Genomic DNA, 15,166 nt, shown 5'->3' on the forward strand with positions numbered 1-15,166 from the left:
AAAAAAAATATTCTGAATCCCAGAAGCCAGAACAGCAAGAGGGATCGCTGCACAGCGAAAGCAGCGATCCCTCTTGCTGTTCCGGCTTCTGGGATAGCTGCGCAGCCTGCATTCGCTCCATAAGACGCACACACATTTCCCCTTACTTTTTAGGAGGGGAAAAGTGAGTCTTATAGAGCAAAAAATACGGTAACTTATTTTGCCTGCCCTGAAGCTTACAGCTTTCAGCTTCGTTGGCCGACTCCGGATTGCAGTGTTTTACTGTGACAGGAAGGACAACTTCCTTTCCGCCTTCTCCAAATTGAGCATAAATTTTATGCACCTCCGCGTGGATTTAAGATCTGCACAGCGCCTAAAGAGGCACCTAGAAGCAGCTGTTTAAAAGTGCAGGAACATCTGGAAATTCCCTGGGCAAAGAGGAGAGAGGCAGCAAACCCTCTCTGCAAAATAAGGAGCAAGAAAGCCCTGAATATTTGTGATGAGCAAAGACCAGACAGAGAGAGAGAGAGAGAGAGAGTGCAACCTCTTCAGGGTTCATCCAGGGAGGAGAGCCGAATAAGGCCGAGAGGGGGAGGGGAGAAGGGCCACAGCCAAAAGTTTTTTCTTCCCCCTTTGCTTCTTCACCCCCACTCCAAACTGTTCCAGAAAACAGGAAGCTGCTCCCCAAGGAGACACAGGACGGAAGCTTCAGACGTCCCCTTTGAATCTCGCCATGGCAAATGTTAGCAAACGCCAAAAAATGCCCAGTTTTCGGGTCCCCGGCCAAATCCCTTTAAAGCTGGATGATTATGTCCTCTCCTAAGGCAACGTTTGAAGCAGTTTACGAAACCGGTCCCAGGGCAGTTGGGCAGAAAGGACTCTGCGAGCTCCAAGGGGAGGACTTTGGGGGCGCAACGCTGAGTTCGCCCTCCTTTCGTTTTGCAAAGTCCGGGCGATAAATCCCCGTAAGGAGGGATGAATGTTAACCTGCCCCCTCTGTGGCTGCAACAATGCCCAGGGCTGGAAAGAGGGATTGGGGCCAAAGCTGTCACCACTCCCAGGGCCAAAGGACATGTTATATGCCAACTTGTGTACTGGTCGCAGGGGGATGTGGGGTATGGTGGGGAAGCGGACTTGAAGCATGGAAGTGGCTAATGTAACCCTTTCCTCACCTTCTTTGCCCTAAACTCAAAATCAGCTGCATCTCTCCCCCCCCCCCGTTCAAAAGACATTATTTACCCTCAAGACATCGATTCCATAAAACATATTTTGTTGCATTGTGTAAAATATGAGCAAGCCAGGGCTGAACTGATACTACCCTTGCTGGTACCTTTCCCAGGAAAATCAGAGGCTCACTATGTCAGGTTCCTATTGGAAGACCGGACAAATGTGAGAACATTAGCAGTGGCAAAGTTATTATCGGTGGTTGCAAGAACAAATAATCCCTATATTCTGAACAAAATGCTTGTTTAACCTGGAGGTAGGCTGTATGAATTGTGTATTGCTTTGTAAGGATTTGTTGGGTCTCTGGACCGTAATAAAGATTGATGATAATTTACCCTCACAAGCACACATTTAAAAAGGTGGAAAGGGGGAGTCATCGCCATTTGCACAGGAAGAAGTGAAGCACCCCACTTTGCTTCTCTGCTCTAGATTGCCTGTTCCCGAAGAAACTTCTCAATCAAAATAAACAGTGTGGGGGGGGAGTCTGTTAGGGCACAACACATTTGCCTTTGAAATGTAGTTTCACTCTGAAAGGAAGTTTAAACAAGCAGATGTTTGGCAAAATTTCTAGTCCAATATGATTGCCAGGATAAGCTAGAGGATGAACCAGAAGTGCCTAATGAAATATTTGGAGCCCAGAGAAAGGGAGTTTTCCAACTGGGGTGGGTTACCCTGGTGCAAAATTCAGACTCCCAATATTGCTTCACACCCGAAATAAGTCAGATGTGCTTACACAGTCGGCATCTCTCAGATGAAGTGAGCCACAGACAGTGTCTTTTCCCGTAATCAAGTACAGTGGTGCCCCGCAAGACGAATGCCTCGCAAGACGAAAAACTCGCTAGACGAAAGGGTTTTGCGGTTTTTGAGCTGCTTCGAAAGACGAATTTCCCTGTGGGCTTGCTTCGCAAGACGAAAACGTCTTGCAAGTTTGTTTCCTTTTTCTTAACACTGTTAATACAGTTGCGACTTGACTTCGAGGAGCAACTCATAGAACGCGGTGTGGTAGCCTTTTTTGAGGTTTTTGGTGATTTTTGAAGCTTTTCCAAAACTTTTCCGACACCGTGCTTCGCAAAACGAAAAATTCGCTAGATGAAAAAACTCGCGGAACGAATTAATTTCGTCTTGCGAGGAACCACTGTAGCTTTGTCTGCTCTATTTTGCCTTGCTCAGACCACACCAGGACTCCTGTGTCCAGTTCTGGGCACCACAATATAAGGAGGACATTGACAATACAGGGCGTGTGCAATGGAAGGTGACAAAAATGATCAAAGGTCTGGAAACCAAGCCTTATGAGGAGCGGTTGAGGGAGCTGGGTATGTTTAACCTGCAAAGGAGAGGAGATGTGATAAGGTAAAGGTAAAGGGGACCCCTGACCATTAGGTCCAGTCGTGGCCGACTCTGGGGTTGCGGCGCTCATCTCGCTTTATTGGCCGAGGGAACCGGCGTACAGTTTCCGGGTCATGTGGCCAGCATGACTAAGCCGCCTCTGGAGAACCAGAGCAGTGCATGGAAATGCCGTTTACCTTCCTGCCGGAGTGGTACCTACTTATCTACTTGCACTTTGACATGCTTTCGAACTGCTAGGTTGGCAGGAGCCGGGACCAAGCAACGGGGGCTCGCCCCGTCGCAGGGATTCGAACCGCCGACCTTCTGATCAGCAAGTCCTAGGCTCTGTGGTTTAACCCACAGTGCCAGCCATCTTCGAATATCTCATGTGGAAGATGAAGCAAGCTTGTTTTCTGCTGTTCTGGAGGGTAGAACTCGAACCCATGGCTTTGAGTTACAAGTAAGGAGATTCCAACTAAACATCAGGAGGAGCTTTTTGACAGTGAAAGCTGAAGGAGACAGTGGAACAGTCTCCTTCAGGAGGTTGTGGACTCTGCTTCCTTGGAGGTTTTCTAAGCAGGAGTTGGATGGACATCTGTCATGGATGCTTTGGCTGAGATTCTTGCTTTAGCTGAGATTTCTGCTTAGTATACCTGAAGGAGCGTCTCCAACCCCATCGTTCTGCCTGGATGCTGAGGTCCAGCGCAGAGGGCCTTCTGGCGGTTCCCTCACTGCGAGAAGCCAAGTTACAGGGAACCAGGCAATGGGCCTTCTCGGTGGTGGCGCCCGCCCTGTGGAACGCCCTCCCACCAGATGTCAAAGAGATAAACAACTACCTGACATTTAGAAGACATCTGAAGGCAGCCCTGTTCAGGGAAGTTTTTAACGTGTGAAATTTTAATGTATTTTTAATCTTTGTTAGAAGACGCCCAAAGTGGCTGGGGAGACCCAGCCAGATTGGCGGGGTACCAACAAATTATTATTATTATTCTTGTTGTTGTTGTTGCTGTAGGGGGTTGGACTAGATGACCGTTGCCGTCCCTCCCAGCTCTACCATTCAACGATTCTATGAGTCTCCTCCCCAAAAATAAAAATTCTGGAGCTTGCACTACCAGAATCCCTGTCCTGGGGCATGGGGGCTCCTCTTAGCCCCCCGATCTCTCACCCCCTGCCTCTCTCCCAAGGTCTGCCCTGCAGCAACAATGCCTCTTTATACCAACGGGATATATTTGCACAATTACGACGTTTCCCCCACGAAGGAGCCTGGGTGGTGGGGAGGGGGAGAGGAAGGGAGAGAGGGGAGAGAGAGAGAGAGAGAAATAGCAGGAGATGAATAGAACCGACAGCCACGTTAACGTTCCAGCACGTTAATTACTGCTGACAGATAAAATTGCTTTTTTTATCATCATCAAGTGGTTTCGATGTGCCGGCCGGAGGTCATTGCTGTGGCAATTAAATGGTTGACACCACATGACGGGGACGTCTCTGCGGGGGGTGGGGGCTGCAAACAGTGAGGAAGAGAGGTATGCATGGATCAATCCCTAGATTTCATTTTGCCAGATTTTCAGCACATGCACATCAAGAAAAACACGCTTGGCGCAGGTAACAGAAGTAGCAGAAGCAGGGGAAGAGCAGTTTGAGAGAGACAGAGAGAGCCGCAATGTAAGCTGCAGGTTCTGGGGGCCCCTCGTTGGGGGAAGGAGCTCTCTGTGGGTCCCCTGCCCCCCACATCAGTGAACCAACCTCCCCGCAGAACTTCTCACCAGCTGCTGAGCAAGCAGGCTGCATTGACTCCAGCCTCTGCTTTTCTCCTAAGAACACAGGCAGCTACAGGTACATATATTCATTCATTCAGACTTTATTGGCATGATGGGTACAGACCACTGGGTTCAATCTTGCTCTGTGCTGCCTGCACTGGGTGGCAGCAGTGTCTGTCTGGGGTTTGGGGCATGAACCTGGCTGGCAGCGTCACCTGGAGAATCCGTGTAACCATGGTACGCTCCCATTGCTCTGTCCCGGCTCCTGCCAACCTAGCAGTTTGAAAGCACCCCAGTGCAAGTAGATAAATAGGTACTGCTCCGGCGGGAAGGTAAGCAGCATTTCTGTGTGCTCTGGTTTCCATTGCGCCAGAAATGGTTTAGTCCTGCTGGCCACGTGACCCGGAAAGGTGTGTGGACAAACGCCGGCTCCCTCGGCCTGAAAGCGAGACGAGAGCTGCAAGCCCATAGTTGCCTTTGGCTGGACTTAACTTTTTACCTTTATCTTTTTATGCAGGTGGTGCTATGGGTTAAACCACAGAGCCTAGGACTTGCCGATCAGAAGGTCGGCGGTTTGAATCCCCGCAATGGGGTGAGCTCCCGTTGCTCGGTCCCTGCTCCTGCCAACCTAGCAGTTCGAAAGCACGTCAAAGTGCAAGTAGATAAATAGGTACCGCTCCGGCGGGAAGGTAAATGGCGTTTCCATGCGCTGCTCTGGTTCGCCAGAAGCGGCTTAGTCATGCTGGCCACATGACCCGGAAGCTGTACACTGGCTCCCTCGGCCAATAAGGTGAGATGAGCACCACAACCCCAGAGTCGGCCACGACTGGACCTAATGGTTAGGGGTCCCTTTACCTTTACCTTTTACCTACCAGGGATCAAACTGCCTGCAAGGTCCCTGAGCCACGGCCCATGCCAGCTGGGGCAGATGGAAGCTGCAGGCCAAAGAATCCAAGATCCCCCAGGCCTGAGGTTGGAGGGATTGTGCCAAAGACTTCACAGGAACGAGGGGCTTCAAGGAAGGGTTTGGAGGAGCTGAGAGGAGAGGCCTCTGAAGCACCATTTTTCCATCCCGCAGGTGAGGAGCTGCAGGACCACGGAGAGCTCCAAACAGGCAACTTGCTCAGCAGAGTCTGAGAGCACAGAAATCTCTCTGTCCCAGGCTCTGGGCCCTGGCAAATCCTTCAAGGACAAACCACTGAGAAGCTTCATGTGTGTCACAAACTGGCAGGACAACAGGAAAGAGAAAGAGGATCTGGGCGAGGGGTGTAGCTGGGACTTGGGGAACAAGGGGGCATGCTGGGAGGTGGGGAAGGAGCGGTTGGTGTAGGAAACTACTCATGGGGTGATGGAGAATGACAAGGGGATGGGGGCCAGTGCACAGGACCCAGAGCCAGAGCAGCCCCTGTCTCCATGAACACAAAGGGCTCTGAGACATAGGGAGAAGCAGCGGATGGGGTGCTCTAAGAGGCTGAGGCAGGCAAGGACCCACAGGCCAGCTCACCAGCTGAGCAATGCAGCTGGCTAGCTCTGAGAGGAAGTCTTGATGGATTCTAGGCAGGTGTTTTGAGGATGCAACAAGGAAGCAGCAAAGGGGAAAGGATACAGGAGCAGAAAGATGGGTGGGTCAAGCCCATGGTGGTCCTGGAATCTAGGAAGATGCCTGCTGGATCAGGCCCATGGCCCATCGAGTCCTTCCTGTTCTCATAGCGGCCAACTAGATGCCTGTGGGATCTGAGCGCAAGAACCCTCTCCTGTGGTTTCCAGCAACTAGGATTCAGAATTACTGCTGCCTCCAAACATGGAAGCAGAGGATCGCTGTTTGTGGCTCATAGCCATCGATAGTCTCATTCTCCTCTGTGAATTTGTCCAATCCTCTTTTGAAGCCATCGAAGCTGGTGGCCGTTGCAACTTCTGATTTCTGATGGCTACGGGATCTGATTTCTTTCCGCAGGGCCTGTAAGACAGAGTTGTTCCGCCTGGCCTTTGGCTTGGAATCAACTTGATCCCTCTTTCCTTTTTCCTTTCTCCTTCTGTGATGGAACTCCTATTTGGGGACTTCCTTGGCTTTTTTCTGGCCCACGTAGGACCAGTTTGGATATTTGGCCTTCGTGAAGATCTGACGTTTTCACCCCCCCCCCAAGGTTTTTGATTTGAGTTTCTGCTGAAATGAGGCTTCATTTTAATGTTGTATTTTAATCTTGTTTTTAAGTTGTATTTTAATCAATTGTTTTATACCTGGTGTTAGCCGCCCTGAGCCCGGTCTTGGCTGGAGAGGGCGAGGTATAAATAAAAAAAATTATTGTTATTATTATTATTATTATTATTATTATTATTACTTCTCTCAAGAGCAAGTTCCATGCTCTGACTCTGCACTGGTGTGAAGGCTTCCTTCTATCTCTCCCAAATCTTCCCAACATTCACATGTCCACAAGTTGTGGGAGTTACGAGAGAGGGAGATAAACTTTTCCACATTCGCTCTTCTCCATTCCGTGCATCGTTCCACGGAATTTCTACCGCGTCACATGGGGCGGAAGGACAAAGGGGCTTGTTGCCGGATCCGAGAGCGGTCAGGAAGCCAGGAGAGGGATTTTAAGGCCCGCGTCCCATGGTCAGAGCAACGAGAAAAGACAAATCATTCTGGCTACAACAGGGCTGGCGGAGGAAGGAAGGAATCCGAAAGGGGGAGGATTAGCCTTGTTCGTATAAAAGCAGAGTCCAGCAACCAGCTTCCACTACCCTGTGAGGAGCTATGGCGCTCCCTCCAAGGTTGCACATGGAGGGCTGCCCCCCACAGCAGTGCTTTCTGTCAGCCAGCTGTTGGCGCAACATCTGCATCCCCCTCACCCTCCCTATACGTAGCCCCCTCCTCACGCACACCAGCGGCCAAATCAGATTGCTTCCAAATAAACCTGAATTAGTCTCTCACACTTAAAAAAACCAAGCCCTCGAGCTGGAGACAGTGGGCTGTGGAAAGGAAGCCGCCACACCTGGCCAAGGAGCCAAACGAGGTTAACACCTCCATTCCCCCTCTGCGCAGAATCCTCTAACTCAATTGATCCAGCTTGCTCGCCTTTTCGCTCCTGCCTCTTCGCACCTGCTCTGGCTGTGGGCAAAATTAGGTTCCCTTTGAAACAGCAACCCAGGAAAAGTTTGTAGCCAAGCCAGTACACCGTGCCCAGAAATAGAGACGTCTAGTGTGGTGTGTGCCTGTTGCCTTTGTCCATGGAGTTTTCTTGGCAGGGATACTAGAGTGGCTTGCCAGTTCCTGCTCCAGGTGGATCATGTTTGGTCTAAACTCTCCACTATGACCTGTCCATCTTGGGTGGCTCTGCACAGCATAGCTCATAGCTTCTGTGAGTTATTCAAGCCCCTTCGCCTTGGCAAGGCAGTGATACATGAAAGAGAAAAAGCAGGAAGGGGAAAAAAGCAGAGACATCACCTTGCTGACAAAGGTCCAAATAGTTAAAGCCATGGTTTTCCCAGTAGTGATGTATGGAAGTGAGAGCTGGACCATAAAGAAGGCTGATCGCGAAAGAATTGATGCTTTTGAATTCTGGTACTGGAGGAGACTCTTGAGAGTCCCATGGACTGCAAGAAGATCAAACCTATCCATTCTGAAGGAAATCAGCCCTGAGGGCTCACTGGAAGGACAGATCCTGAAGCTGAGGCTCCAATACTTTGGCCACCTCAGGAGAAGAGAAGACTCCCTGTAAAAGACCCTGATGCTGGGAAAGATGGAGGGCACAAGGAGAAGGGGACGACAGAGGACGAGATGGTTGGATAGTGTTCTCGAAGCTATGAACATGAGTTTAACCAAACTGCGGGAGGCAGTGGAAGACAGGAGTGCCTGGCATGCTCTGGTCCATGGGGTCACGAAGAGTCGGACACGACTAAACGACTAAACAACAACAAAAAAATGTGGTGTATGGGGTCCAGCAGTCAAAGAAGGCGGTTTCTGCACATTCTGTAGAAGAGGGGCGTATGGGGCAGATGGGGCTCGTCCACCTGGGAAGGGAGTCCATCTAGGGGATGGAAAACTCTGATCATAAACCTAAGGGCTGCCTTCAGATGTCTTCTAAAAGTCTGGTAGTTGACATCTAGTGGGAGGGCGTTCCACTGGGCGGGTGCCACTACCGAGAAGGCCCTCTGCCTGGTTCCCTGTAACTTGGCTTCTCGCAGTGAGGGAACCACCAGAAGGCCCTCGGTGCTGGATCTCAGTTTCTGGGCAGAACGTTGGGGGTGGAGACGCTCCTTCAGATATACTGGACCAAATGCCTCCTTCCGGCAGCAGCTGCAGCCAAGATGATGCCAAACGTCTTGCTCTGATTTCCTTTGGACCACATTGGTGGGGCCGAGAGGGGGGTCGTGTCATCTGGGCAGCCCAGGACCCCCCATACACACTGCCCAGACTTGTGCCCCAGGGAGGTCACTTTAGTGCTGCAAACCCAGCGGTTTGACTTCACCCCCAGAGGCACACTCCATTGTCTCTCGAGACAGACGGATGCCAGCGAGAAGTGGTGTACAAAAGTGAGTGGAAGATGTGTGTGTTGTTCTGAGCTCTGTTTTGAGCCAGGAGAAGGGAAGTACAGCATCAGCCTCCCAGGCAGCAAGGCCCCCTCAAGTTCCCTACCAGGTAGGGCTTGGGAGAAAGCCCTCTCTGAAGCCCTGGAGAGATGCTGAAAGTCAGTGTGGGCAAGGCTGAACTAGATAGACCAAGGACCTGACTCAGTGTAAAGCAGCTTCCCAGGGAGAAGCAGAGCAACCTCGTTATGATACAGGTTCTTGTGTTAATTACAGGAAGGCAGCCAGCAGTAGTAGGCTGTTGCCTTCATGCCCTGCTGGTGATCTCCTGCAGCAATTGGGCTCCCCCTGTTGGAAGAGCTTGCGCTTAGAGATGATCTTAGAGATGATCCAGCAAGACCAGGGGTCAGCGGCCCTTTTCAGCCGTGGGCTGGTCCACTGTCCCTCAGACCATGTGGTGGGCCGGACTATTTTTTTTGGGGGGGGGGGGAATGAACGAATTCCTATGCCCCACAAATAACCCAGAGATGCATTTTTCAATAAAAGGGCGCATTCTACTCATGTGAAAACACCAGGCAGGCCCCACAAATAACCCAGAGATGTATCTTAAATAAAAGGACACATTCTACTCATGTAAAAACACGCTGATTCCTGGACCGTCCGTGGGCCGGATTGAGAAGGTGATCGGGCCGCATCTGGCCCCCAGGCCTTAGGTTGCCTACCCCTGCGCATGACAATTTGTTGCCTTTAGAAATGAGTTAATTGCAGGGCACACTTCACTGATCTGTGCCTGGAGAAGAAGATGAAGCATGGGAGGTTAACAGCTAGGGATGTGGAAATGGCCAAGATCCACTTGTTAGTCCCGTGTCCAGAACAAAAATGCACCTGGCAAATAGGATCTGTAGTCGCTGTTGTTTTCAGTCCTCAAAAGATACGCGACCGATCGCTCTCCCCTCCACCTCATTTGCATTCTGCTTCCTTTGCACGGACATGAATTGGGGCGGGGGGGGGAAGAGATATCCTAATGAAAACATCATTAAGCATGTAGTTAATTACGCGAAGTTCCACCACAGAGGACAGCAAGGCAAACAACATTCCCCCGCCCCAGAAGCAGGACAGCAACAAATGCAGAGCGGATCAGAAATCAGTGCTTTCCTTACACCCCTACCTATGGCTGATTTGAAACAGAGGCAGAGGGAAAGGGAGCCTCTCCTTCCAACTGTGGATAGCAGCCATGAAATTAAAAGACGCCTGCTTCTTAGGAGAAAAGCAATGACAAACCTAGACAGCATCTTAAAAAGCAGAGACATCACCTTGCCAACAAAGGTCCGTATAGGTAAAGCTATGGTTTTCCCAGTAGTGATGTATGGAAGTGAGAGCTGGACCATAAAGAAGGCTGATCACCAAAGAATGGATGCTTTTGAATTATGGTGCTGGAGGAGACTTTTGGAAGTCCCATGGACTGCAAGAAGATCAAACCTCTCCATTCTGAAGGAAATCATTCCTGAGTGCTCACTGGAAGGACAGATCCTGAAGCTGAGGCTCCAATACTTTGGCCACCTCATGAGAAGAGAAGACTCCCTGGAAAAGACCCTGATGTTGGGAAAGATGGAGGGCACAAGGAGAAGGGGGCGACAGAGGACGAGATGGTTGGACAGTGTTCTCGAAGATACCAACATGAGTTTGACCAAACTGCGGGAGGCAGTGGAAGACAGGAGTGCCTGGCGTGCTCTGGTCCATGGGGTCACGAAGAGTCAGACACGACTAAACGACTCAACAACAACAAACAACAACATATCGTCAGAGACCGTTTGCCTTTTTACCTGGAATGGGAGGTGGGGAATACCCATTCTGACGAGGCTCAAAAAAAACCCCAACGAACAGGTTGTAATGTTAGAATTTTGGAAAGATGAAAATGTAAATTAAGAGGGAAGTGTCATCCTGGCTTAATTTAAACCTTGGATTGACTCCCGTAGCCTCTTTTGGAAAAGAGCAAAGCTAAGTCCTCTCCTAACACACACACACACACACACACACACACACACACACACACACACCACCCCCTGCCAGTCCCAAGTTTGTCCCAATCAGTGAGTCAAATGCAGAGCAATGATGGCAGGCTGCTCTCAGGCTATGGTGCAGACAAGCCCTGGGTCAACAGCTGCCGAACTGCCTCCAGCCTTTCCCCTCCCAAGATAAATGGCAGGGTTCTAAAAGCTGGGTGGTCGTTTTAAGCAGGGTGGGGCAGGTAAAGAGAAGGGGGCTGGACAGGCAAGCTGGAATCTAACGGGGAGGGGGGCTAGGTCCGGGGTCTCTGGAAAGAGAGGGACCCCTGGGAAGAGAAAGGATCAGGCCTTCTTGGTGGTGGCACCCGCCCTCCCATCAGATGTCAAGGAAATAAACAACCATCTGGCTTTTAGAAGACATCTGAAGGCAGCCCTGTTTAGAGAAGTTTTTAATCTTTGATCTTTTATCGTGTTTTTAACATTCTGTTGGGAGCCACCCAGAGTGGCTGGGGAGACCCAGCCAGATGGGTGGTGTATAAATAAGAATATTATTATTATTATTATCATCATCAACAACATCATCTTCCCTGCCAAGTTTCGATGGACAGCGTTTGGAAACATTGAGGGGGAAACCAGAATCAATCTTTCCTTCTTTTCTTTTCTTTTCTTTTCTTTTCTTTTCTTTTCCTTTCTTTTCCTTTCCTTTCCTTTCCTTTCCTTTCCCTTCCCTTCCCTTCCCTTCCCTTCCCTCTCTCTCTTTCTGACAGCTCCTTGAGGAGAAGGGGCAAGAACATGCCTCTATTGAGAGGGCTTTAAAATGAAGTGAAACTGCATGACTAGCTGAGGTAGCAGAAGGTAGAAGGAAGGCCAAATCCTGACCGCTGCCAGCCACACCAAAGAGGCCAGCAGAGTACCCAATCTGCCCTATAAGGTAAAGGCTTGCAAATAGCCAGTAATTAAAGTAAACAAATTGCATTTAATTGATTATGTGCATCAGCAGGGAGTGCCCAACTGGATTTTCTCCCAGAGCGTCTTAGTCTTTCAACAGTTTCCCTAGCAAAGTTTTCCAGTAGTGTGAAAAAACAAATAAATATTTCTTCCAGTGTGGATCTGTGGCTGCGCTGCTACCAGGTGAGGCTATACCTAACACTAGCCATACTGTGAGGAGACCCAGTCAAATGAATGAACGTGGCTACGGTGCATTAATTTGAATGGGACTTCTCTGAGCAAGTCTCTCTCTCTCTCTCTGTCTAGCTAGCCTACTTTGCAGGGATGTTAGGAAGATGAAATGAGCAAACACCATCTACGTAGAACAGGATTGGACTCTGATTTTAAAAGCTACAGATTAAACCACATCCAGATTTGAGGGGACCTGCTGGAAACATGATGAGGCAAGTCTCCCAGATCCTTCATGTGCGTGGGCTTGTGGGGCACAGATGTAAGGCAGGGTCTGTTCCCCTGCTCACACACTTCCCCTCAGCTGTCACGAGCCAGGCTGTGCAACAAGGGCAGCCATCGGCTGGGGATTGATAAATTGCTGTTTAAAATATTACCATATGCCACTTCTGATAATTAGCCCACAGCCCCAGGAGACAGCAGTAATGAGCGCTCTCAAGAAATAATTAGCCCGATCCGTCGGCTTCACCGGTGCCTGCCCTCAAAATGTCAAGACTCGCAAGATGCATGGATAGCGTCGTGGCATCGCTTAGCCACTGGGTGGCGCTGGACTTGCCTGGGTCACTGTGGAAATCAGGAGCTTTCTATTCTTCCCAGGAAGAGATAATGAACAGTCCTGCTTAGCTTTGCGGTAGGCTCCTTCTCTGAGCCAGAAACTGTGAGCTTCCAGATGTTGATAGACCTCAGCTTGCCTCACCCCTGACCATTGGTCATGCTAGCTGAGGCTGATGGGAGATGGAATCTGTAGGGCCTCCCAGCCCTGACTCCAAGCCTTGTGCAACATGGTGTAAGAAGTCGAGTTTTAGACCCATAAACTCCTAACAAGGAAATCAAAATGGCACAGCTCCCTGCTCCAGAAATGTTCTGCTGTAACAATAGGTGGCATGAATATTCAGCCACTCATTATTGAGGGGAAGTGTGTGGAACAGGTCTCGGTGTTTCGATTTCTGGGAATGGAGTTGAGAGATGACCTAACCTGGGGAGGAAACAGTAAAGACCTGGTGAAGAGAGCACAGCAGAGGTTATATTTTCTGAGAATCCTCCAGAAAAATAATCACTCAAAGGACCTGCTGATGGCATTTTACCATTGTACTGTGGAGAGTGTATTAACTTATGGCCTGTGTGTGTGGTTTGGGAGCTGCACGGTCGGGGAAAAACAATGCTGTCCAGGGTTGTAAAGACTGCGGAGAGAATAATTGGGTGCACTCTTCCCACCTTGGATCAAATCTATGCTTCCAGGTGTCACAAGAAAGCTGCAGAGATAGCGCAGGATAGTGCGCACCCCGGAAATGATCTCTTTCAGCTTCTGCCTTCTGGAAGAAGGTCCAGGGTTATAAAGACCAGGACTAGCCGCCTGAGAAACAGTTTCTATCCAAATGTGATTTTGGTTTTAAACGCAGTGTAACGTAGTCTCTGTGGGAGTATACTGTATTTAATTATGGGGTATCTATCAGAGATTTTAGGGGGCCAACCAGGTTGGGATAGCTGGGATAGCAGGCATGTTGGTTTTGAATGTCTGGTGTAGATTTTTAAAATTTCGTTGTTCTGTATGGGACAATGACAATAAAGATTATCGTATCGTATCAAAGGGAGGGGGAAACTGGCTTCCTTCCGCCTGGCCACAAAACTCCACAAAGAGGGAAGAACTGTGTAAGCAAGCTCACTTCCCTCCCTTCTCCCAAAAGTAGCACGAGCAAACTACCGTATTTTTCTCTCTATAAGACGCACCAGACCACAAGACGCACCTAGTTTTTGGAGGAGGAAAACAAGAAAAAAATAAATCTGAATCTCAGAAGCCAGAACAGCAAGAGGGATCACTGTGCAGGGAAAGTAGCAATCCCTCTGGCTATTCTGGCTTCTGGGATAGCTGCGCAGCCTGCATTCGCTCCCTAAGACGCACACACATTTCCCCTTACTTTTTAGGAGGAAAAAAGTGAGTCTTATAGAGCAAAAAATACGGTATTTTCAAAATTGGATGCCTCAAGGATTTTCTGCAAAATACGTTTGACCCCCCCAAAAAAAGTATTGAACGCCAGGATACCAATGCATAAAAAGTGAAAACACACACAAATAAATGCACTAGTGGAATTTCAATGCAATATGGTGGCTCAGGAAGGGGGCGGAGCCTGCCCAGAGATTGGAGAAGAAGAATCTTTCAGGTGAAGCGAGGGAGATCAGACAGAATCTGGACTTCATTGGCTCTTCACAATAATTAATAATAATAATAATAAATTTTATTTATACCCGCCCTCCCCAGCCAAGACTGTGCTCAGGGCGGCTAACAGCAGGCATAAAAACAATTGATTAAAATACAACTTAAAAACAAGATTAAAATACAACATTAAAATGCAGCCTCATTTCAGCAGAAACTCAAATTAAAAACTTTTTGGGGGATGAAAACGTCAAGTCTTCACCAAAGCCAACTATCCAGACTGGTCCTACGTGGGCCAGAAAAAAGCCAGGGAAGTCCCCAGATAGGAGTTCCATCACAGAAGGAGAAAGGAAAAAGGGATCAAGTTGATTCCAAGCCAAAGGCCAGGCGGAACAACTCTGTCTTATAGGCCGTGCGGAAAGAAAACAGATCCTGCAGATAACTGCCAAATAGAGTCAGACCAATAAGAGACAGGCAGGTCACGTGATCCACACTCACCTGTAGGATGTGGCCCCCTAAGTGCTGTTCAAAGAGCTCTGTTAGCAGCGTGTTCACATTCCTCCGGCCAGCAGCTGTCAAAGAGAGAGAGAGAAGGAACCTGCTATCAGAGAGGTCACGCCTTGGACACCCCACCACCCAGTATTTGGCTCCACACTTGCCAGGGAGAAGCTGCTGGTGCCATGGCACTGAGACTCATGGTGTGACCAGGAGGGCAGGGATTCAAGAGGCTGAGAACTTGCAAAGCTACAGCTTGGGGGGAGCGCGGAATTTGCCAGCCCTGGGAGATCCTTCTTGGACCCCCAAAATAATCACAACACGTATTGCAGGTTTGGCTCCAGCACGGAGCTTACCCAACCCCCTTAAGCTGGAATTGCAGAACTGAAGATCTCTCTTAGCAGCAAGAGATTTGTCCTAAGAGAGTTTAATCTAGGGGTCATCAACCTTTTTCAGCCAGGGGCCGGTCTACCATCCCTCAGACCATGTGGTGGGCTGGACTATATTTTGGAAAAAAATATGAACGA

At 49.4% G+C, this 15,166-nt stretch overlaps 1 protein-coding gene across 5 annotated transcripts in view; it reads right to left on the reverse strand.

Annotated features, from left to right (window-relative positions):
- Nucleotides 1-15,166, reverse strand: part of NPAS1 (neuronal PAS domain protein 1) — a 93,647-nt gene that overhangs the window by 33,661 nt on the left and 44,820 nt on the right. For all 5 annotated transcript variants that reach the window (XM_083515815.1, XM_083515817.1, XM_083515816.1 and 2 more), the window contains one exon: nucleotides 14,643-14,716. In XM_083515815.1, the coding sequence (XP_083371941.1) occupies nucleotides 14,643-14,716 (74 nt within the window). The remainder of the gene's footprint in view (nucleotides 1-14,642; nucleotides 14,717-15,166) is intronic.

Source organism: Podarcis liolepis (genome assembly GCF_965112155.1).
Source record: "Podarcis liolepis genome assembly, chromosome: 7".
NCBI classification, from domain to species: domain Eukaryota; kingdom Metazoa; phylum Chordata; class Lepidosauria; order Squamata; family Lacertidae; genus Podarcis; species Podarcis liolepis.